Source organism: Gouania willdenowi, chromosome 11 (assembly GCF_900634775.1).
Source record: "Gouania willdenowi chromosome 11, fGouWil2.1, whole genome shotgun sequence".
Taxonomy (NCBI): domain Eukaryota; kingdom Metazoa; phylum Chordata; class Actinopteri; order Blenniiformes; family Gobiesocidae; genus Gouania; species Gouania willdenowi.
The window spans coordinates 23,605,955-23,632,426 of NC_041054.1; the positions used below are offsets into that span (position 1 = coordinate 23,605,955).

General features: G+C 37.8%; 1 protein-coding gene across 2 annotated transcripts in view; it reads left to right on the forward strand.

The window, feature by feature from the left end:
* The first annotated feature begins 15,002 nt into the window (after positions 1 to 15,002).
* The window catches only part of col22a1 (collagen, type XXII, alpha 1), an 88,437-nt gene continuing 76,967 nt past the window's right edge, over positions 15,003 to 26,472 (forward strand). For both annotated transcript variants that reach the window (XM_028461229.1, XM_028461231.1), the window contains exons 1-3: positions 15,003 to 15,282; positions 20,054 to 20,202; positions 20,290 to 20,856. In XM_028461229.1, coding sequence (XP_028317030.1) covers positions 20,112 to 20,202; positions 20,290 to 20,856 — 658 coding nt within the window. In that variant the 5' untranslated portion in view covers positions 15,003 to 15,282; positions 20,054 to 20,111. The remainder of the gene's footprint in view (positions 15,283 to 20,053; positions 20,203 to 20,289; positions 20,857 to 26,472) is intronic.

Sequence of the window (26,472 nt, forward strand, 5' to 3'; positions counted from 1 at the left end):
TGCTGGTTTGTTTTTCACAGTAGATTCTCACACCTCAGCACAAATTGAGATCTCATGAATGTGAATTCTTTTTCGATTCTGTGCATTAACCAAATGCCCTTTTTTGGTTTAAAATTATAATCGTAATAATGAAAAATATCTTGATTGGAACATAAACCGAAAATCCAAAGTTTAGTCTTAGTCCCACACCAGTACCAATCTGTTTTTTTTTTTTTTTAAATTATTTTATTATTATCATTTCTGTAACATAAGTTTTGACAGCTGTATTATGGACCTGCCAAAATAAATCCAAAATGCACCTTGAAATGTTCAGCACCCACTGTAACTTAAAGAAGGATAGAGTAAAGTTGCTCAAATTAAGCCATGTTATTATTTATGCTGTTCTACATGGTATATGATAAAACTCTATCACTGTGTTGAATTATGTTATTATTTAGTGAGTTCTGCTCATGCACTAATCATAGGTGAGGAAACTGTGTCACCAAAGGATTTAGGGTCGCAACTGGTTTACCACCCTTCATTTCAGATTTTAGTGAATATGCCCTGAGTGTTTACAAGGTCAGTTTAAGAGAATTTTACTTTTATTCTGAATTAAAGAGGATTTCAATCTCCCATGTATATAATCCCTGAAAAAGCTGCTTAACCTCCCACTTTTCTATAGCAAGACATACTTCCTACGAGCACTGTACTGTTTTTTTTTTTTTTTTATTTTTTTTTTTTAAATAAAATAAGATCAATTAATTAAATCCATAATTGAAAAATTCTCAGACTGAAATATCCAACATTCAATGCTGTTTTGGCGCGGTGCGTTACGTTCAATCTGGTTGTTCGGCTATGATGTGATGCATTTGATTGTTATCTGGTCATTTAATTTTTTTGTAGTTTTACGATTGAAAACTAATCATTTACTCATTAACAGTTGGGTGTAGAAATGTAACACATTACTGTACAAATTACTGTACTTCTTTTAAAAGGTTTTTAAGAAGAAGTAAAATGACTGATTTAGAAATATACTCAATAAAGTACAAGTACCCATAAAAGCAAGTCAATATACAGTCACGTGATTACTTGTAAATAGGGCACCAAAGAGGTTAAGGATGGCACTGCTCTGTCCTCATCTTTTCTGGCTGATTTTTGGTCACTTTTGCATTTTTTTGCAGCATTCTCACCACTAGAGGGCGCTTGAGGTCTACGTTCCACAGAAGTTGTTCAGATTGTGCTACATACTGTATCTAGGATGGCACATCAATTTGCTCTGTGGCAAGAAGTGTTGCTGTCTCTGACAGCATAGTGTCAAGAACATTGGAGGAGATACCAGGAAATACACCAGTACGCCAGAGGAGTGTTCCAGAAAGTGGGTTATGTTCAATTCGCTGTTCGCTGGCAGGTTTCGTCTAAAAAACCCTGGGTTTCTACCTGGCTCTTCCCACCCAAACACCGCTTTTCAAGGAACACTTTAATGTACCTTGACACTCTTCTCTGACACATATTAATAACATCACACACCACAGACGTGGCTCACATCGTTGCAAATGTTGTGCTACTTTTTTTCAAGCGGGAGTTGTCTTTATATTACAACATTGTGCATGCACAGCATATTGGGAAAGGCTCTGTATGGTTGTTCTTAGGGGTGCACCGAATATTCGGACACTGAATATATTCGGCCGAATATTGCAAAAAAAAGCAACATTCGGCCTACAGTTCAGTGAGTTTAAAGCAAGGCCAAATAGTAGCATGTGACGCAATCAAACAACGTGCAGTGATTTTGAGCCAGAAAAGTGTGTGCGCGTTGCTGCAGGAGCAGAGCAGCAGTAGCTCCTCCTTTCCGCGCACAAACACAGCCTCCTTACCGCTTACCGCTCTCCGTCATCCGTCACCGCGTAAAAGTTGGAAGCCTGGATGGCTTCTCTCTGGTCTGGTTCCACAACCGAGTCCGTTGTTAGCGCTGTGAGCCATGAATCCATTAACATCCCCATCATTTCCTCCTTACACTACACCGGGTGTCGCTGCATAGGCTGGTGTATCATTAGAACGGAGTGCTAACAGCTGATGCAAAGCTGCCAAGCCTCACACTTTGAGCGTAACAGTCGCAATTTGACCCATTCTCACACCACAAGCCACACTTGATATTTCTCACGCTTATATTTCCCCATTCAATACTCTATTTTTTTTCACGATAATAAACTTTGATCTTCGCAGTTTGCCGTATTTCGAGTAACTGATTGATTGACCGAGATAACCAATCTCAGTCGTCCTTGTCATAGCGGCTATCTCTACTGTCCTCCTGGCTTCTTACTGTACAGTCTGAGCTCACTGCATGATACTTACTTGAAAACAAACCAATATGGCAACCAAACAACACAGCTGCTGAATGATTTGTGTTTGCCTGTCACTTGTGACGTCATATGATAGCACGCTGATTCCACCCATCTGCTCATTGGCTGTTCGTGTGTTTCTGTCGGCTGAACCACTGACATGAATACGTGCTGAATGAAGACAGCTCCAATTCGATAGAATTATGGTTCGAAACAAACAAACAAGCAAGAGTTCTGTCTCACCCAGATGCGCACACCGTCACAAACAACACACTCACCATGGCTGAAGCACCGGACCCGAGCGGCGAGTTTGCCGCAGCATAGATCGTCAGTGGCATCGCTAATTTTGCTCAAAAAAACAAGCTCTAAAAGTCACATTTGGAACTATTTTGGCTTTAAACAAGGAAAAGACGGTAAAGAGGAGCTTCCATCAAGCTATAGGAGCCAAAGAAGGGAACACATCTGACCTCATAAAACACCTGCCGTGTCATCACACACATTTATATCTATATATATATATAACTGTATTTTCCTGTAATGTTATAATTCTTTGTAATTTTTTGTGTTTTGTGTTTTGCTCTTGTTTTGTGTATTTTTCTGTCATTTTGTACATTTACTTTGGGGGCCGCATAACATTAGACCACATTTGGCCCCTGAGCTGCCAGTTGCTTATGTCTGCGCTAGTACATGTTGTATTAATTAGGAAAGGCACCTACAATTATCTAATGGATTTAAACCGTTTACTAATGTCAAATGTATTTTGCGATGGAGTGCAGTTGGGGAATATGTCACAACAGAATTAACTAACTTTAAATTCAGGGAAAAAAAAAAATTGTTTTTGTTTTTCGTTCTCTTTGTTGTCCATGTAACATAAAATTGCAAAAATTTAAAAAAATCAGAAAATGGCAATAAAATTGTTTCTATATATATATATGCTAATCAGTTTAGAGGGTACGGTTGCCCCATGAATCGGGTTGGGCACCTAGAACCGGTTCCAAATAGGAACCCGCCCTAAACAGATCCACTTTCCTCCCACTGCCTCTCCCAATCTACCAGAAGCCACGCCTCTACTTTTCAGCACGTGCATCGCGGAACATAACAAGGTCGCATTGATATAGGTCTATGGGTCAGGCATGAGCCAAAATCATATTTACCTGTTTGCTCATTCACTTTGATTGACAGTCTCAAAAACAGGAAGTGAAAGCCAGTCAAAGTCATTTGTATAGGGGTCTATAGGACAAAGGAGGGACTTATATACATTAATGTATATGAATGACCACCGGCAGTAGACTATAGTAAAAGACTAGTTAGGTATTTTTTTGCTTTTCAAAAGAATGATACATAAACATAGATTTCTCAGAAACTCCGGTAATCAACTGTAAGTAAGTTTTAAAAGATGTAAAGTAATTAGTTACATTTCTACACCCAACCGTTACTGAGTAAAATATTATTTTTTGTTTTAAAATCAACGGACATTGTGAAACTACAAAAAAATGTAATGACCAGGCAGCAAACAAATGCATCACATCATAGCCAACCAACCAGATTAAACGTAAGGCACCGCGCCTTATCATTTTGAATTGTAATCATTAGTGCTATTTTATTTAAAAAACACTTGAACATTTACAGAAGCCTTTGTGGAAAATAAGTTAAGTTCCAATCGTGTAAGATTTGATCTTTTCCTTTTGAAGTTTCTACATGAGATGTTTACTGTATGTAAGGGAACCGTGGTGAGATTTATTACCAAAAATAAACGTGTGGGGGTGAAAGTAACTAGTAACTTTTACTTTGAGTACTATTTAATTGAGCTACTTTTTACTGGACTATTTTATGTATGACTTACTTGCACTTAAGTACAATTTTTACTGGAGTAGAATATATCAATACTCATTACAACTCTGCTAGTTTCTGTTTTTCCTGTGTTTTTCCACCACAGAGAGGATGATGAAGTCAGAAAATGGCAACATTGACGCTATTGCACAAAGGAGGTCTTTGGTACCATCTAGTGGCTAAGGTTAACATTAATAACATGACATTCCTTGGAGCTGAAAAGTTCATCTTTTATCTTGAATTCAACTCTTCTGAGGCTGATGTGAACAAACTTTTTTGTTGACTAGGCCAAGCAGTGAGTGCATGTCTGAAGCTCTCTCTAAGATGATTAGAGATCACTGTGCAGCTCTGCGACCCTAATCTACCTAATGACATTAGGGATTCTAAAGCCCATTTGTGCCACTGTGTTGTTGACGTCAGTCAGGTAGCACGAACAAAACAAAACACACGGACAGATCTTTCTTCTGGACCGATTCAACAGGAATACGAGCAAAATCTTTGCCAAACCTGTGAGTAGCTGCATTCTCTCCTGCGATAATCTTATTAGACATTACTGCATTACTTGCTCCTTCTCTGCTCTAGCCATAGTGATCTTTCAGAAAAGATGATTTATCTTTTTCATTAGTTTTATTATTTTCAAAAACAACTCCCTACTAAATGAAAAGTCTTCAATTCCTTTTGGTTCTGGAGCCACAAACAGCTGCGTCCGGTCATAAATGTGCTCAGCTGAGAACGACCTCATAGGATATCTTCTAGTATCTCTTTCTTCCCATGACCACTTTCTATTCGATTACATATTGATGTTGGAAATAAACATATGTTGTTTAGTTAATGATCCTGATGCACATTAATATTAATTGTTATTTTTCATTTGGTAAATCATCCCGTCACGGTCTAGTTGGATACTATGAACAGCCAAATAAGAGATGTAGGCATATAGATATACATTAAATTAAATATTACAGTGAAATTGTAAAAATGTGATTGAATTTTTTTTGTTTTGTTACACTGTTTTAAATGTGGTTTTATTATTATTCTTATTCTCGACTCATGACCCTCATAATCTTTTTTCAATAAGTTGTGTGGCTGAATCAGTGTTGTAATGAAATTCACCTTTTGCATCTTATAATAATTTTAAAACCGATATTTTGTAACAATAAAGCAAATTCTCAATGAAAAATAATGAAGTTGAAAATATATAAATGTAAATGAAATCACCAATTAAAAAAACTCACTATTTTTTTTTTTTTTTTTTTGTACTTTAGTCTGTACACGCAGACCTGAATTTAAACTGACTAAAGCAGCCTATCAAATGTGTGGTTTAATGACTGCAATATATCCAACAGAATAGTATTAAGAAGGAAATGACTTAAGGTCATTATTAGTCTCAGTCAAGCATACAAATGTATTTTTATGAATATAGACAATGATGGAGTTGTGTATGTGAATATGTGTTTATTATGCTGGTAATGGGAAGGGGACGCCAAATGCCCTTAAGAAATTGAGTCCATTTTTGCTTACTTTTTGCACTACTTCAACAAATTTGCCATATTTTACCATATTTCTATTAACTTTTTTGTGCCATATTTTTGCTCCTTTTAATGCATTTTGGCTATATTACTCACATTTCTTCATCACATTTCAGAGCCTTCTCTGCAGGTTTTCCACTTTCAAGACATTTTTAGCATTTATAAACCCTTTCAACCACTTTTTCCATCTTGAGCCATCATTGTCACTTTTTCCAATTTAACCACGTTCACGGTTTGTCATGTCCATTATTTGCCAGTTTAAACTAATTGTTCTTACTTTTTTCTGCCACTTTTAAGCCAATATTGACACTTTGAACCTTTTTTTTTTTTTTTTACCACTTTTTTAGTCAATTTATGGCCACTCTAGATCACAACTTTTAACAGTTTCTGTGCTTTTTAAAACTCCATTTCACCATCTTTTCCACCATTTTTGGTCACTTTTAACCCATTGTTAGTCTTAGTCAAGCATGGTAATGTTTTTTTGCGAATAAAAAAAATAAAAACAACGATGGAGGTGTGTATGCGTATATGTAAGTGTTTATTATGCTGGTAATTGGTAAAAAAAACAAAAAAAAAAAACAGCGTTTCTGTCGTTTTTCATCTGCCAGTATACAGTAATGATGCATTTTTATCCATTTGTGTTTGTTTTGTTTAGCGTTCTTTGATTCAAGACGGAATGTTGACCATCCAAGTTAAAAATACCCTGTTGCATCTGAATAGTCCAAACCACAAACAGGAAGCTAAATATGGCCACAGTTCCAGAACACCTGGCCCCCATCTGTCAGCCCCACAGAGAAGGAAGGCACCGGGTCGACTTATGGACTCCTTGCTGACCCAAGAGTGCACAGGACGGTTGGACTTGTTGGCCATCAAGGTGGAGAAGCCTGACTTAAGACCGAGAGAAAATCAACGAATGAGAATGCCACTAAGGCTTGCCCCAATGAACCTGCCAGTGGAGGCAGAACAAACGGCAAAACTGAAGCTTCCTCCATCAAAAGCAAAACCTGCATCTTGTGCTGCGCAGAATGAGCCTCAAATAAAAGCAAAGTCCTGCACACGGCACAAGCTGCCAAAAGGAAATGCTTCTATTCAGCCTCAAGTTCATATCAGAACCCTCAGGCCTTTTCTAACACACCGTGACCATGATGACCGCCCAGGAGACAAGCGCCTGGAGGAAGTGGTGTGTCATGGTGTTCAAGTGTCCCTCTGCAGCAAGCATGCACCTCCCTCACTTACTCCCAAAACTAAAGCTCCAGAGCTATGTGGCAGAGCAGCCCTCATGGACTCAGAGCAGGCAGCGAGAAGCAGGAGGCTGAGGCTGAGGAGAGCACAGCGTCTAGATGAAGATCTGTGTAATAATTCAAACACACACACAGTGGAGTCAGCATTAGACAAAGACACAATGGCCCAAAGTAAGGAGAGGCATGCCGAGTGCGTTTGGAGGGAGCAGAAAAGAGTTGAAGAAGCTCCCAAAGTATCCAAGGACCACAGGAGTGTCAGAGAGAGCCAACGGGAGAGAGACAGTCAGCAATCTGCAGGAGGCACCGTGAACCAACACTCTGCTGGTAGCTGGGCCAGCAAACAGGGTTTCAATGGCATCAAGCCCAGCAGTCGAATAAAGAGAAGAAAACCTGTAATCACAACAGATAATGACAAAGTCTGAAACTGTGATTACAAAACAAAATTATTTGTTTGAAGTGCGACAATGGTAAAGTTCATTCCCCTCAATAAAATACTTATATTTGGTAACACTTTACTTGAACTTTCATACATAAAGGCTGAAATTACGATGTCATTATTATGACATGACATGACATCTGTGATTAGCATAAATAAGCCTAACCCTAATCTTCATGAAGGCTGTCAATAAGTGCTGTTCATTACCCTAACCCTTTGATACCCTAACCTTAACCCCTATCCCCTAACCCTTATCCCCTATCCCCTAACCCTTATCCCCTATCCCTTAACCCTTATCCCCTATCCCCTAATCCAGAGGTTCCCAACCTTTTTTGTCTCGCGTTCCCCTGTGCTTCTTTTCAAATGATGAGAACTTGCTCATTACAACACTACATGCCAAAAAAACACTAAAATAGCTCCAAAGGTGTCATAATTTAGCCAAAGGTGTCATAAAAGTTGGTCACGGACCTGTTCTGGGTGGGTCACGGAAAGCTGGTCAAAAATAAAAAACAACTTAATGTGCCTCATGTTGGACTTGACTTTTATTTTGAAAAAAAAAAAATATTTTGACATGCTGTGAAATGCATGTTACACAAAGAAATATAGATTTAAAAAAGATTATATATACATTATGTGCGTTTTCAACTAAATTTGATTGACAAAACGTGGGTCGGGATTTAATGATTGTGGTACAATGTGGGCCCCAGGGTGAGACCAGTTGAGAACACCTGATATTGATAGCGTCATGTCAACATTATGTATAAAACCTCAAGTAAATTGTTACCAAATATTTTACCTAACTTTACACTCCGTTGGGATATTTTGGATATTTTGCATCAATAAATTTATTTTTTTTTTTTTAATGTACTGAAGGAATTGTTTTCTATTTGTGATCAGGTGACGTATAACTGACTTTAATCAATAACTGGGATTTATGGTTTTACACAAACATTCAAAGCCCCAGGACAACTACAGTAATAACGCACATTCAAGAAAACTCACGTTGCAGGTTTGATGATCATCTTAACCATGTACAATATATGAGGTTCAATTGGAGTCCCCACTGGTGCCTGTAGGATTCGGTGTGCCAATTGTGAGTTTGTGTGTATTGGCCCTGACAGACTAACAACTTGCCTTAAGCAATCACAGTAGACAAAGGAAATATTAATATTATGTCTGCTCTGTCGAACACGCTACATGTAATTAATAAAGTGGCAATTCATTTACAGGTTTTTCGATAGATAATCCCCAGCTGATATATTTAAAACACTTTATGAAATGAACCAAAGCAAAATGATTGGACAATATTTAATGATGATTAAGGTTTATTAGTTTTATGATGAGCTTGTTGCATTGTTTTCCTCTCCTACTGCAGAGTTACTGTATATCTGGTGCTGGAAAGCCAGAATCCTACTTTAGTTGGCTCCCTCCTTTAATACAACTTCAAATAATGAGATTCCTATTCTCTGGCGATCAGCGTTGCTGGTCTGTTACCCACTTATTAGATATAGGTTTGTTAGAGCGAAATGGCATCTAAAATGCTAAAATATTAAGCTCAAGGCCTCCAATGTCAAAGTGTCCCAGCAGCCAAGAAGCCAGAGCGCACACTTTCAGTCTAGCAAAGATACCAGTGCAGATGGAATCAGTAAAAGCGTTCTTCATCATCACATCACGACAATGTTTCAAAATGTACAAGTAAATAGCCTCATAAAAAGGTTCGGATGGACCATAAAAAAAGAATCAAAACACCCTAAACTACTCACAGGATGATTGCAGCAAGTGTGGGAAGTGAAATCAACAATTGAAGTCATTGAAACCGTGGTTTGGAGACTCTGTGGCCTGCCATAACCCTAACCCTAACCCAGTGACGTGCCGTGACCATAGGGTTGGGTAGGCACGTTGCAAATCCAGACCACCAATGAAAATGTTTCTGCTGGCAAGTGTTAATTCAGTTCAATTCATTGTATAAAGCAATTTACAACAAAGTCATCTCAATGCGCTTATCAAAGTATAAAATTCATGATAAGAAAGAAAAAACCCAACAAGATCCACATGAACAAGCATTTAGCCATCTAACAAAATCAACATTGTAAAACACCATTAAAGAAACATAAACAATTATTTAATATAGCCTCCATACTCTCCCAACAATATATATCTCATGATACGGCAGCTCATCCATTGTTTGTCTGAACCTATATGACCAGGATCGGGTGCTCCACCCTGGATTGTAGTTTTTCTCACCATTTTATCCAGTCGTTGTTATCTCGTCCCTCCTCACTTTAGCCTGGCACATGGCTGGGTCATGTGTCTTCTTTTGTTATGATCAGTAAGACATTTGTGATTGTTAGGGTCAAAAACATGAGCTCATCAGGAGATGAAGACATATACACGCAGAAAAATATTAAAAATGTACATCTAACAGTAGTCTTATAATTAGATGTTTTACATTTAGAAATCAAACGATCAGTTTTGTAATTAAATAAAGATGACATTTACTGCTGATTTAAAGCAATACAAATTATGTACATGATTATTGATTACGTTATTATTATTTATCATTTAGGGGTCTAATGTGTTTGCTTATTTGATTTTTTTGGTATATGAATATGAGTTGTTTAATGTGTATTTAGTTTAGTGTTTCAAATAGAATTCAGACTTTTGATTTGTTTATTATATAGAATTTTTGTATTTTGCTCTCAAACCGTCTTTTAGTGATAACCTGATAAAAATAAAAAAAAAACTACTTAAAGGTATAGTGGACGATGTTTTTTTGGCTTCTAATTCCGGGTGGATCATCAAGACTACTGGTCCTCCTAGTTGTCAATCATTCTGATGATACTGTATGTTGGACATGCTCGTGCTCGTGCCCGGTGCACACTGGGTCCTTTGAAAATGGATTTTCACTTACCGGTGGTGAGTCTGACATAGCGGGAAAAGTGCAAATCTTCTTTTGGAAGGTAAGTTTGCATCAGCAATACCGACTCCAACTTGTAAACAGAGCTGTGGACGAGGAAAGCTGGCGTTGTGCACGCTCTCTCACGTACGTAGGCGTTCCCTCTTGGAAGCAGGTAGTGTGTTGGATGTGCAGAGGGTGTTTCTTTTCTGAACTTCTGGAAAATCGTCCACTATACTTTTAAAGACAGAGTAAAGCAAATTCTGACATTTTCTCTAAAAACATTAAATGGATCATAAATGTATTCCGTAACACATGTACAAAGCCATTCAACCATTTATAATTTCATTCTGGAGCTAGGCTTCAAAAACTGAATTTCCATGTTCTGTATTCAGGATTTAATGGGTGGGTCAGAAATCAGTGACACGTTACGTAACAGAGCCCTCATTAGTAAACCCGACCCTGCTGCTGAAGCTCACCAAGACTCTAATCAACCTAACAGTCATGATTTTTTCTGATTGTCGGAAGAAGCCGGAGTACCAGGAGAAAACCCAACTCAGAATATATTTTTTTTAATTACAATTTTTGCTTATTTCCTATACTTCAACTTTTTCTTACCTAATTTTTACACCTTTTAATGCATTTTGGTTACAATACTCCCACTTATCCATCAAATTTCAGTGCCTTTTCTGAATATTTTTCAGAATCAGAATCAGAATCAACTTTATTGACCAAGAGTGTATGAATACATACGAGGAATTTGTCTTGGTTTTTTCCACTTTCAAGACATTTTTGGCATTTATAAACCCTTTCCACCACTTTTCCCACCTCATGTCGCAATATTGACCTAGTATTGTCACTTTTAACCTCTTTTCACCATATGTCATGCTTGTTTTAGCCAATTTAACCACATTCATGATTTCTCATGCCTGTTATTTGCCAGTTCAAATTAACTGTTCATACTTTTTTTTGTTGCCACTTTTAAGCCAATGTTGCCAGTTTGAACCTTTTTTTTTTTTTTTTAAACCATTTTTTCTGTCTGTTTTTGGCAACTCTAGTTTGCCACTTTTAACAATTTCTGTGCTTTTTAAAATCCCATTTTACCACCTTTTCCACCATTTTTGGTCACTTTTAACCCATTAAACAAGGATTTACATCTGTATGATGACTATATCCTATGGCACAAATAATAATAAACTTACTGGATAACAGCTGATATTATTCAGATAAATACATAAATGTGGTTATCATGAACCATCATTTTGCTGACTCTCCCCTTTATTCCCCCTTATAGATGGCCCTGTCTCTGACTGTTCTTCAATGTTCATGTCTGTGTTCAACCACCTTCAGGTACAATGGGGGTCCCTGGGCTCCGGCACCTTTATTTTGGGGTCGCGGGCTGAAAAGGTTTAGAACCACTGCACTACACCACCATGAGATGTAACTTAATACAAGAAAACAATTCACAAAAAAAAAAAAAAAGATAGTTGGGATCAATAATAAGCTATTACATAGTTTACAGCACAACAGACCACATTTTGTTGACTTTCCTCAAATATCTTTATTAGACCAGCAATTTTAACTTTTCGGCTCGACACTTGCAGCATATTTTAGAAGAATGTAGGAGGTCGAAAACTGACAGTCAGATAACAGATGGTTCAGCCACCTCCTTTGCCCTCTGACAGAAGGCGACAGACGGCTCCTCAGAAACCAACACTCCTAACACGCATCTGTCCCGACTCGTCAGCCCATTTCCCATCCCGTGCACACCGTGCCCTATACATAGCCTGGCCCTACGCTCACTTTTACTCAGTTACAAAGGTGCTCTAAATAGGATGCAAAGGCAACATTGTGTGTTGTCCATGACATTCAAATCCTAAAGAATACTGTCTAGGCAGCCATGTGCATGACTCCAATGCATTTCTATTTTTTTTTTTTTTTGCATGTCGGGACAGCTGTGGGAGCACTTTAAGAACTTCTAGCAACAGTGGCCCAAAACAGATTTGCATTACAGAGGATTATGAGGAGAAACAGACCAAAGAGCAAGGCTGCTGTGTCTGACTGCAGCTTCCTGTCCTGCCAGGCAGCATGACCACACATGATAAGCACATTATCATGAATGAGAATTCAAGCCATCTTTTCAAAGACTGCACTAAATCAGAGCATATGGTAACAGAAGGTTTTCACTACGGCTGAACGATTTGGGAAAATAATAGAATTGCAATTTTTCTTCCCTCAATATTGCGATTGCGAATTAATTTGCGATCGTTTTGTCAAGGTCCTCTTCTCGTGTATTTTTCAACAAACATAGTCAAAAAAGAAGTAGTGATGTGTCGGTTGCTCTTTGACGTGAACGATGGGAGTCGCTTTGTTTCTCTCTCTCTTTTTTTCTCTTCAAGCCATGTTTGATTGGTCAATATGTGTGTGTCGTCTCTGTCTGCGCTGAGCATAGGGGGGAGGGGCTATGGTTTCACATTAGTTTCAAAGTTCACACACGTGAAAACAACAACCGTGCACATAAAACCCGTAGTTAGTGAGCGGGCATGCTCTATGAGTTGAATTCACGTGCGTTTACTTGCGCCGTCACTGTTTGTGCACTCTTGGTAACTCCATGCATGCTCTAAATCACTTCCTGCTTGCTCGCGTAGCAAAATCAGTTTACCCACTAGGATCAACCCCTCAAAGCTGAGGCACTTGGTGTTTGGTCAATGACAAACTTCACCAAAGAAGAAAGCTTTTACCTGGATGCAGATTTTTTTTTTCATTTTCTTTTATACATTTTAATTTATATTTTGTTTTGTGATTGTAAGCTTTAATAGTAAAAAGCTAAAAGTTAGTTAAGGTCATTTGCAAATAGTTAAACATTTGTTTTTGCACTTTCTAATTTATTTTATCTATTATCACTCTAGAATTTATAAATAAAGGTGCATTCATATAATAAACATTTGAAATAGCGCATGTATTTTTACATTAGTAATTCATATTGTGCATAATTTTACATTATTGTTGGTAATAAATTAATTCAAGCACCAAAAAATCTTAAGGAGTCACTTGAGAGCCGAAACAGCCGGTTTTCTAAAAAGAGCTGGAATTCCCATCACAATAAAAAAAGGGCACCGACGCGCTCGCGCTGTCTTTTTTGTAGCTGCTCTTTGCAACTAAATTTGCAGTGTCAGCTTCTGTCATTGTGCAACAGGTTAAAGCACAGCGTTTGTCTCCACCCGCCTGCTTTGCTTTGTGCTTTTATTGTTGTCTTTTCTATAAAACACTATCTCTGACTGTTATCCTATCCCTACCCTAACATCTCGCCAATATAATAACTAGAGTTTTTCTTGATATTAAAGCTGCAGTATGTAAGCAGCGTTTTTTGCCATCATATGGTCAAAACAGACGGGATAAATCGTGTATAAACCTAAGAGAAGCTTATTCAAGGTGAATTGATTTTACAGTCTGGATGTGGAGTGATGGTTGCGCCCTGAGCGGCAGCAGAGATCACAGCTGACTCTGTGAGCTCTCTGGCGGGGACAAACTGACGACAGTAGTCATACGTGCATTCATGTCAGAGTCTCTAAAACACCAGAAACATCTCCATTAGCACAAGATTAAGTCCATACATTTGTCATTGTGTCTCTATTGAGAATAAAAGTTGCAAAGAGAACGGAGCGGATATAGAATTCTACAAACTGCAGCTTTAATGTCACTACAGTAGAGAGAACAATTTTCCTGAGTCATTCCCGCAGCGGTCATGAGAATATGATGATTATGCAATACTTTAACTATTGTACTAGTCCCCTTGTACTACTGTTTGTGTTGGACATGGCTTTGAATAAAAACATCCGCTAAATGAAAATGTAATTTGTAATTAAATTTAGAGTTAGAGTAGTGAGTAGAGTAGATGAACAATAAAAACAAGCTAAAACTTACAGGCATTATTATTATTGCTTAATTTGTAGGGGTGTCCTGATATAGATATCGGATATCGGTCTGTGATCAGCCAGATTTTATCCAAATCTCCGATATCATAACCGATATAATTATTATTTTTTATCTATTTCATTCAATTGTAGGATACTGTAAGTATTATGTTGAAGGTTAAAAATGGTTCAGTTTTTCTCATACCTACTGTTGCTGACTATTGTTCTCAGTAACATCACTTAATCGAGCCTTTTCTAACATTCCACACTACAAAATAAATAATAAAAGTATGTATGATTCGTGCTGTTATCGTATCAGATCTATATCGGTATCGGATAATACTCAAGGCTTTCGGTATTGGATCGGAAGTGAAAAAGTTGGAACATTCCTATTAATTTGTTCATTATTTTTCAATAATAGAACATTATTTTTGTTATACGAATAGTGAATGAAAAATGACTTTCCAGTAGCAAACCAACACCTGTCTCAACAATACAGTGCATGTGATATGATGAGACCAAACATTTAATATAAAGCCGAGAGCACAAAATGTTCTGTAATCATCAGTCTTTATAAGTGTGCAACCACCAGCCCCAAAGGGCGGCTCCTCTGTGGCTGACAGTGGCAAAGGAACGTCTGCCATCAGGCTCCTTCTCTTCTTCTCAGCGTCACACTGCAGATGGGAAGGAAAAGACAAAAATACCCAGAAAGTTGGGCCTATAATTGGCTGAGCCTCTCATGACTTCTTTTTTTTTTCTTCTTCTTCTTCTTATGTGCGAGCACAGCTCAGTTGAGAACAGCACCTCATGAAACCCAACACTTTCCCCTTTTTCTTGTAGTTCCCTCCCACTCTTGTCCAACCATCCACAAGGTTGGAGCTCACCTCAGTTCACTTTGGAACAGCATCATTTATTGGATTGTCTCTCCTGGATTCTGTGACAATCTTGATGTTGGATTTTGTGAACATTAAAGGAGACAGTGTGGATTTATCCAATCTGATGATGACGATGCTCTAACGGTGCTGATTCAAGGTGTAAAGGCCGAAGAGAGAGAGAGAGCGAGCGAGGGAAAGGAGAGAGAGAGTGAAACCCCCAGTGACACTTTTTGAGTGTCAGCACAGGTAAATATTACATCTCTATGTCACCAAAAGTTGTTTTCTTTTTCTTTTTTCTCAGTAAACAGACTTGAGGCTTTGTTTTTTCTCCTTTTTGTGTCTTGGGTTGAACTTGGAACGTAAACTATCTCTGGTTTTGACATTTTGGGAATAATAAACCCAAAGCTTCTGTTTTAGCCATCATTGTCCCAGGTCTAGTATTTAGACAGGAAGTGGAAGCAGACCTGATGATGCAAGCATGCACTTAATAAGGATCCTGGCTTCAGATGTGCATGTTGACGAAGACAAACCATGCACTCAGGTTATTCTTGGATACTGTGTCTGATTGTTAAAAAAAAAAAAAAAAAGAGAGAGAAAGAAAGAAACAACTGCAGATTAGCTCAGCTCAGCAGGCACTGGATGGAGCCCTAATGCATATTTAAAAAGTAAGAGTCAATCAATGAAAACAGGAGGGTAAATTAGGATATGTTAAACTTCTTAAAAAGGATTAAAAGCATGTGTTCACATCTTGTTAATCATTTCACTCAAATGGTGTTTTTCTACTTTGGTCTCGCTGGTTTGAACTTGGATTTTAAATCCACTCAAATTGGAGTAATTTCAGCGATTCAGTCAGCATGCTTGTTCTACTTATTAATAGCTACACAGAGAACTGGCCCGGTAGAGAATCAGATAATACGTGTCTGGAGACTTAAGCACTTTGCTTTCATCAACATTAAATAACGTTTTCTTTGTTTCATAATTTACTTTGGCCTAGCCACAGTCAAAAGGCAGCTGGTACTAAACAAGTATCCACTTGTTCCTTCACCACAATCAGTATTTATTTTTATTTATCACCACTCTTTCTAAATTATTGTAAGAAACAACTAAATCAGTGGTTCTCAATCTTGGGTGGGGATCGCCAGAAGCCTTCAAGATACTAAGAATATTTTTTGAACAATTTTGAGCCCATTTTTGCGTATTTTTACCCTGCAACTACACCAAACATGCCATATTTTAACCTATTCTCATCAATTTTTCTTGTCACATTTTTGCTCCTTTTATTGCTTTTTTACTACATTATTCCCATTTTCTGCCACTTCATCAAATTTTAATGCCTTATCTGCACATTATTCCACTTTCAAGACATTTTTGGCACTTATAAACCCTTTTCCCACCTAATGTCAACCCATTATTGTCACTTTTAGGCTTATTTTTGCCAATATTGACATTTTTACCACTTTTTCTGTCTGTTTTTGCCCACTCTAATTCACAACTTTGAACCAATTTATGTGATTTTTAAACCCCCATTTCACCACCTTTTAATATGTATTATCATAGATTCCTATAACATAAATTTGCCCTGTCTCCACATGACTGTTCTTCAATGTTCATGTCTGTGTTCAACCACCTTCAGGTACAGTGGGGGGTCTCCGGTTTCTGGCACCTTTATTCTGGGTGTTGCAGGCTGAAAAGTTTGAGAACCACTGAACTAAATGGCCGCCTTGAATAAATTGGTTCTCTTTATTTCTCCAAATTTTTTTTTGAAGAATCAGGTCCACAAAAGCTGGTTCAGCATGATAATGATAAGATATCAATAGTAAATGTGCTTCTATATATAATAATAACAAATACTGATTTATATATCACCTTTCAAGAAACTCAAAGCTCATTATTTATTCACACAGCAGTCCTCATGGTGGAGGTAATCTACATCCATGGCAACATAGCTTGTACGTGAATGAAAATGAAAAACAATGACAACAATGGAAACTAGAATATAAACAGAGCAGTTTATGTTCACGCAAATGCTAGGTTAATGCTAATGCTAGGCTAACGCTATTGATATGTTAATGCTATTGGGGTAATGCTTGATTGAATGGTTAAAGCTAATGCAAAGGTCAATGTTTATGTTAGGCCAATGCTAATGCTAAGCTAATTATATTGCTATATTAATGTTAATGCTAGGTTATCGCTATTGCTTGGCTAATGATAATGTTATGTTAAAGCTAATACTAGGTCAATTTAAATGCTAACGTTGATGTTGATGCTAGGTTAATGCTATTGCGAAGCTAAAGCTAATTTTAAGCTAATTCTATTGCTATATTATTGGTAATGCTCGGTTATCGATATTGCTAGGCTCATGATAATGTTATGTTAAACTTAATACTAGGTCAATTTAAATGATAATGTTAATGTTGATGCTAGGTCAATGCTATAGCTAAGCTAAAGCTAATGCTAAATAATGCTAATGTCAATGATAAGCTAATAGAGTGCAATGCGGGCCAGCACCTGCATCCTCACTTGCATTTTCTTCATGAAACGCAAATATTCTTGTAATGATTCTGATATATTGTTCCTCAACAGGATATGTAACATTCACTGTAGGGCTACATTGTATATGACATTACATAATTATGTTTTTTAAGTGTGCAGGAGTAGGGGGTACATAGGTTCAGGTTAAATTTCTGAAGGGTACAGGACAGTGGAAAGTTTGGGAACCACTGATCTAAACTATATAAAAACACAAGAATAATGCCTTCACTTAAGTTAAAAAAAATAGCCTTTACTTTCAGAGATCACAGGATAATAGACTCAAGGCTGTATCTAAAATGTGTGGTGAAATGCACTTATATTCTTAAGATGTAGTCCATCTTTGACTCGTGTTGAACCATGCCTATATCCTTAACCCACAGACAGAAACAGAAACAGAAACAGAAACAGGAAAAAAAAAAAAAAAAACTTGATCCCAGCTAAAAATCTTGACTAAGTGAAGTCAATGAAAAAGGAACTCATACACTAATGTAAAAAAAAAAAATGCAAAAAAGAGAAAATATACAAAATACAGATTTAAACAATTATCAAAACAAAGCCCCACAAATACAAAGGTGTGATGAAAACACGGTTTCTCACTAATTTCTTTTTTTTTGTACGAGGTGATAGAATTTGATATATTTCTTAAAGTGAAAAAATAAAAATAAATTTTGATGTTTGAATACAATATGAAAAAGAAACAGTACATCCCATTCTTTTCTCAAACCTGGTGACCATTTGACAAAGATGAGTTATAAGATAGCTTTTCCAGGGTGTATATAACTCTTGTATTCCTCACTCTTTCTTGGAGACCCTACCGTTTAGACCAAACGTGTCAAACTCAAGGCCCGGGGTCCAAATTCAGCTCTTTAGAGCAATCAAATCGGCCTGCGGCCGAAAGCAAAAAAAACTAATTCAGTTGTAGATAATTTAAAATGAATACAAAAATTCAATGACACGCCACATTATTAGCTTACATTACATGTCAGTCATTTTTAATCTCAAATTGTTAAAAGAACTCCCATTTTTCCCAAATCCTGCTATTTTTTTCAAATTACACAACAATTTCCCCAAATTACATAAAAATGGGTCACAAAATCAATGAAATTGAAAGTGTTGTTCCTGCAGCTGTATTGCTTTGATATTATCGTAGCCGTAGATATTTTATTATATATTGAAGTGCAAACAATGATTGAATCAGTTTGACACCCCTGGTTTGAGGCTCTGTGATGACTTCACTTTGGCTGCCATGGCACATGTCACAACCAACAGTGTACAGAAGGTTTAAATAGGTGGGTGCTAGTTTGACAGCATTATCCTAATGTATAACAACCTCATTAATGAACCTAACACACATTTGGCAACATCAACAAATTATTTTCAAAGGTGTAGCGCCAGCTTTAATTCAAGTTTAAAGGTCCAGTATTATGCTCATTTGTTCTAAGAACTGCAATAACATAGTATTTGAGCTTTATTTTCCAAAACTTGCCTGTTTTCCAGAGTTTTAGCGCTCTATAAAGTCACTTTCACGACGCTTCTAAAAACAGGCTAAAATCATCATAGTGATTGTCTTTTGCTATCCACACACTTGTTATTGTTTTCAGCCAAAAAACTGCACATTACAGTAAAACACATGGTTATTTTGGCGGTTATTGTGATTGTGAGTCTGAAAAGCACTGCTCCACGGTGTGTTCATCACATCAGCAGCGGAGTTAGTCAGCTGTTTCAAACACTCACCAGAGCTGCTACGTTACATTCTTGTCATCCTCACCTATTCCTAATGACAAGAATAGTCCATTTTAGGTGATTATCATTTGTTTTGTTCTCCCTGAACGTAAATATGTTATCTGTGGATAAAAGGACGAGAGGTTTAGGGAGCAGGCTTGTAATCGTAGGGTTACTGGTTCGATTCTCTCTGGTCCATCACTGTGGGATGTTAATCAGTCCCTTTAATGAACCCTAACCGCTCCTTGGGCCCTACACCATGGCTGCCCACTGCTCCTCAGGGAGGGGTTAAATGCAGAGAACACATGTTGTGTATGTAGCTTTACATATATGACAAAGTATAATGTATATTTTAACTGCCGTGTTTGTTTTACCTGTGAGGTAGTTTGAGAGGGAGAAGCTCGCATTCTTATAGGGTAGGAGGAGCCAGGATTGTCAGGAGGAGGAGTTTCCGTGTTGTGACATCACAACGCGAGACAAATCCAACTCGCCCGTTTGGAGCTGACTTTTTACAAATAGTGGAATAACAAGGGAGGGAGGAAACATATTCTTTTCGACTTTGGCCCTCTGAATGAGGCTAAAGGAATGTATATCACTGTAGCACAACCATTATAAAGTGAATTTTTCACAATACTGCTCCTTTAAGAGAAACAGCCGAGTGTGCCATTTTTAAGTAATTGTGTTGGTTTAAAATCTTTGTCCAGTTGTGCATGACACACAAACCCTGATTATAAATTGCACTGTTTTTACCGACTTCTTACAGACTGGAGAGTTTGATGGTGGGAAAGAGCTATTAAAAACAGACCCAAACGTTGGCCAAGATGGAATTACGACTGGGATTTAGGGTCGCCCTAGTCTTCTTCATTCTGGCCTTGACTCTATCTGGACAGACAGTGGAGGCACAAAGAGCAGGTGGGACCCTCAATTCTGAACACTGTGATGCTAGAGCAAAATCTATTCCCTAGTGTAATATAAATCTGATATGTGTCTCTCCTCTAGGGTGTAAAAATGTTCACTATGACCTAGCATTTATTCTGGATACCTCGTCAAGCGTGGGAAAAGAGAATTTTGAGAAAATTAGGCAATGGGTGTCCAACTTGGTAGAATCATTTGATGTGTCTCCAGAAAAGACAAGAGTGGCTGTAGTTCGCTACAGTGATAGACCCACAACAGAATTCAACCTGGACCGACACAGGACCTTGGAAGATGTGAAAACAGCTGCTCGTAACATACGTTACATTGGAGGAAATACAATGACTGGAGATGCCATCAGCTACACAACCAACAACATCTTTACAGAGCGCAATGGGGCAAGGCCGACCGCAAGAGGCATCCAGCGGGTGGCTATCCTTCTCACTGATGGCCGAAGCCAGGATTACGTTCTAGAACCATCAAAATTAGCTGCCAAAGCTGGCATCAGGATGTTTGCTGTGGGAATCGGGGAGGCTCTGAAGGTGGAGCTGGAAGAGATTGGAGCCGAACCCAAGAACGCTCACGTCTTCCATGTGACCGACTTTAATGCCATAGACAAGATCAGGGGGCGGCTACGGAGGAGGCTCTGTGAGAGTAAGTTAACCACTGGGCATTTTGCCAACGCATCACTCACACTTCATGGTTTCCTTTTGAAGACTCATGCTTTAAAGAGCCTGCCTCACTCTTAACCTGCATTTAATCAAATTAGATTCTTATTTTAACCTTTAACCACTATGCAGAGGAACGACCCTGACCACAATAACCCCACCCCAACAAATATAGGCCACTATCACAGCGCTTAGCTATGGTTTCTTTTTCTTTTCTTTAAAATATGCAGTGCCTCAGGCGGACACAAAAAATTGCTGAAAGTTTCCTGTAACCAAGTCACGTCTTTCAGGGAGTTGCCTTTTTGATTGCTGCCGCGGCTACTCATGTTTTGTTTGGAAAACTAGTCTTGCTCAGATTCAGTATAAGTTGGGGTTTAATATATATATATATATATATATATTCCCACATATATATATATTAAACCCCAACTTAAATTTAACTCAAGCAAACCTGTTTAAGAAGTAGAAAACATTCAATTAATTTGAATTCAACTTTATTTATGTAGCGCAAATTACAACAATTGTCATCTCAAAGCACATCAAAATATCAAATTCTTAAGAGAAAAAGTGAGGAGAATAGTTGGATTGATTTAATAGACTACTGGGATTTGATTTAATGTTTAGGATGTGGAGGTTTTAAAGTCAAATTAAAGATCATTTATTTATTATTACAGAAGTATTAGGCATTATATATAGGCATACTATATATAGCCTTTAAACAAACAAATCATACTGATACAGGAGGTAAACATTAAATAAATAAATACAGGAATATGTTATTATATTTATATAAAACGGTTAAAAATTATTTCTGTATAATCTAGTGGTTCCCAAGCTGGGGTACGTGTACCCCGAGGATAATTGAACACCGTTCAGGAGGTACACAGAAACATTTCAGTTCATTTTTTTTACATGCGCACAGACTATTTTCTCATCCATCAATAATAATTTGTGGCACAACTGTTTAAAATACATCAAAAAGTGAAATTCATTCATGTTGAACGAGACACAGGAAAGAGTTTAGACGAGCCTGCAGACTCTAATAAATAATGTATAACATGAGCTAAGGGGTACATGGGGGAATAACTTTAGGGAAACACTGTTCTATGTCAAAATGTTTCTACGTCTGAGGATTGTGTTCACGGGCCCTTGGGTGTCCCTTACTTTCTTTTCTGAAAGGTGGCATCCCGAGGTGGGGCGCACACACGCGCACGCTTCTGTGTGCACCATCACCCTGAATAGGACAGAGGTCTTTGATTTGAAAGTGAAAGTAAACGGGTACCGTCTTTGCTCTCGGACTCTCCATTTTAACATGCTCGGGCTGGATAAACTAAACAAGCGCGCACACATACAGACACACACACAGACACTAACAGCAGACACTGCCCCCGCTTTCAGTGCCAGTAGACTGGGGAAGAAGTCTGGCGCTCCAACCGAGATACATTTTTGCCGTTCACTCGTAGGTTTTTATCTTTGTGCACAAATGTGAGTGAAATAAAGCTGTGTCACGTAAAGCTAACAGCTCTTCAGTGTAAATGAGACGATAAAACAATGCAATGGGAGCATCCACAGAAAGTTTCATTACGACAATGACGTCATTAATTGGATCAACGAATTAAGACATTACAGCCGATCACATTAATTGCATAAAATGCTAAATATCGGTCGATCCGATATAGCTGATCAGATCGGTGTGTAGCCTATCAATAAGTGCTACAAGATGACTATTGTTGTAATTGGCGCTATATAAATACATTTGAACTGATTTGAATTTAATTAATACTTTTAATTAGTCTTGACTGATTGAATTACAAAATCAGTGCAAAGGTGTATACACTGAGGTTAAGGATACTTTGCACTAAAATTAGAGAGACGTTAAAGAAAAGAATACTACAAAACAAACTGTAAATACAAAATGACTTAAATCCATGGGTGATTGAAACTTTTAGTTCAACCCCTCATCACAGGTGAAGTTATAATTCGGACTTCAGTGTACCCCATTAGTGACTGAAAGCACGGTTACAGAGTTCCTGAGCTTTTAAAGCCGCTTGTAAAATCATTTTAAAGCCAGAGAACTCTGACCCTGCTCCTGACACGGCAGTCCTTTAATCTGCTCGGCAGTTATGTCTGTTTGTTGGAGCCCACTGCGTGGAAAAGGCTTGGACTAACAAAAGGCTAACTTTAAAAAATGAAAATAAAAAGAACAATAAAGAAGCATCCAAAATTTTCAGTAAATCTTAAAAATCCCTTGTCAATTCTCAGTCTGAGTGGTCAGGGCGACTGGCTCACGAAGCCATGTAAGTTATTTTCACTCGTAAAATTACAGCTTTTTGTTCTCTGTAAGTTTGCAGCAGATGCTCCAATGTCAACCGTTTGTGTTGTCAACTTTTCTTCTACAGGTTTAAAAAAAGAAACTATTTATTCTATGTGACTTTGAGCTTGTGTGGCCTCACCACGGGCTCACACACTTGACCTCACATGACCTACATGACAGGGAAACAGTTTGTAGAGCCTGTTTAAAAACAACTCTACAGCTACGGTATCATTGATAAGAGGATACTTTGAAATGATGATAGTGTTTGTTACCAGACAGAGCTTGCAGCAGCATCTACAGAGACCTGCATTGATAATGATGTTTAAGTGTTAATGAACAAGCTGTGTCCTGAAAGCCATGACGGTTGATGTAGGAAATGAAGCATTTCCAGCCCTAAAGCTAAATAGGAATGAGCAGGTTTTCAGAATTGGCTTAATTTGAGATATTCACAAGTAATGTTTTAAAGTTTTAAAGGTGCATTATATGTGCAAAATGATCAATACAAACCTATAAAATGCATTTTATTAGGAGTCAGACAGCCTTCTTCTTCTTCTTCTTCTTCTTCTTCCTCTTCTTCTTCTTCTTCTTCTTCTTCTTCTTCTTCTTCTTCTTCTTCTTCTTCTTCTTCTTCTTCTTCTTCTTCTTCTTCTTCTTCTTCTTCTTCTTCTTCCATAATTCTCATGTGCACACAATCACTGTATTTTGCACAAAGATCCATTCCCATACCAAAATGCCTCAGCCCCAATACTGAAGAAATGTGTGTACACCTAAATTATGAAATTAGTCTTCACTTTCATGTAAAACTTAAAGGGATCCTCCACTGTTTTTACAAATACGGCCTAGAACCTTTGAAATGTCCTTATTAGAAGATCTATGCCTAACAAAACGCATTATTTTGCACCATATTTGTTTTATCAGCTTTTAAAACTGGGACTGTTTTACCCTGTGCGCCGCCACGTTGAAATAACGTCATCGGTGACGTGATTAGGCCCTTTTAGTTCATTTAGTTCTATATGAGTTTAAGCATTCAGGATCATTTAGCAGATTTTTCAGTCAAAATGACAACATGTGCTGCTTTGGGTTGCTCTAAAAATTTGCAAAACTTAAAAAAATCGATGTAAACCTCTTTTGTTTACTGAGGGATTATAAATAAAAACCATGACCCGAAAAAATTTGTGGCCACAGGGGGCGACAGTTCCTACTCTGCTGTTTTGTAGATGCCATTAAAGAAGAGAAGAAGATCTGTGTGCATGTAAATAAAGGCCTCCAGGATCCAGCGCCGGGCGGAAGGCGGGTCGGCAAAGGGGGCTGGGTCTCGGCTGCGTCTTTTTAGCCTCCTCAGAAGCAGATTTAAACTTTTTGCTTGCCTCGGCCATGACCAGGAGTCGTACAGGCTGAAAAATACTAGCAAAAGTCTTAGCCCAATGAGTATATCAGAGCCTGTGGTCATGTGACTGCCGTAAAGTGAAACATTCTCCAGGCATTCTCCAGGTCACATGACCTGGCCAAAGATGGTCTGTCTCTCCAAATGGGTCAACTCTTTAGGTCATAAAGTCCACGGTGTGGCTTTAACTGTCACCAAACTTGTGACAATGCATTTTCAGACTGTCCTACACAAATGATAATAAATGGTAATATAAACATATACTTACATATTCTTGCTAAATAATTTTTCACTGTTCATCCAAAAAGTAATGTTAGAATTTGTCAATATTATCTAAAATCCTGTTTTTTTTTTGTTTTTGTTGATACCATTTAGAATTTCGTTATCATTCTAACAATTGGAAATTCACAAATTTCATTTTAAAACTGCACTTATGGAGCCAATAAGTTATTTCTGAAAACAAATGACCAACATTTCCATGCTGTCTAGGTGCAATTTCTGCATTTTTGTCTTCTTAACTGAATTTTAGACCGCCATTTAAAAATTGCTGTCTTGCACATAAATGACAGGCTTCATTAATTAGCGTAGCTACAGATAACATTTCCATTTGTTAATTAACTCAGTGACATAGAGAATGTTCCAATCTTAGTTTACTTATTGACTGATCATCAAACATCTGTTCATTTAGCAGACGCTTTTATTCAAAGCGACGTACAACACGAGCAGTTAGAATTAAAGGACTTCCTCAATATCTCAAAGCGATGACCAAGGCTTCTAAACCGTTACGCTCTGTGTGATGAGCAACAAGATGGTTTATACATACAGTACATGTACCGCAGCGTTGTCTCTTAACTCAGTGACATAGATCACCATCTCTTGTGCCAAGAATTGTGAGTTCAAGGCTCGAATGATATAAAATGCACATTAGAATGCCACTTATTTCATCTTCCTATACTATGTTTGTTGTTCAGAAATGCCAAATTTTATTATGCAAGTTATTTCTTGTATACGATTAACCATTTACCTTGTGTCTTAAGTTTGCCTTTGTGTGATTACATCATTGGAATCAGTTTATTTAAAATGATCTTATACAAACTGTATTGTTTTGTTGCCATAATTTGCCTTTGCACACTATGCATTATATACGTTTTTGAATCGAGAATCGGTTAAAACGAGAATCGATTTCGAATCGAATTGTGACCCTAAGAATCGGAATCAAAAGGAATCGTGAGACACCCAAAGACTCACATCCCTACATAGTAGCACTTGCAATATGAACCAATTAAAAAGCTCAAAAGTCTTCCACGCGTTTGCAACATTACCCATTTGCTTCTTCTCATGCTTTCTCCTTAAACATGCCAAAAGGAAAAACAAGTTTTTTGATTATTTAAAATAATAATAATGTTCACCTAACTTAACTCCTTTTTTTTTTTTTTAAACTGATGGACACTTTAAATTTGTTTCAACTGTTGCAATTATAAAAAATAAAAATAAAAATTATAAGCCGTCCAATTCCACATCCTAATCCGGTGTAAGCGCTGTGAACCACGACTCAGTAAACATCAGCAGGCTCGTCTCCCGGAAGTCCTTCTCATGCCGGGTTAGTGCCACTAGCTCGTCCATCTTATTGGAGAAAGATCTAACATTCCCCATGATGATGAACGGGAGGACAGGCTGATATCTTCTCCTCCTTGCTCTGCGCTTTGCCCCCGCGCGTTATTACCATCATTTCCTCCTCAGTTCATGGGGGATGTCGGATCCCGCTGCATAGGCTGGCGTAGCATCAGCATGGAGTGCTAACAGCTGATCTCAGTTGTAAACAACGGGGCCGTGGCTCCAAGCAGTAACTCCAGACAACAGAAAAAATAGTGCAGTTTGGGCTTCGATGTTTGAAAGAAATAAAG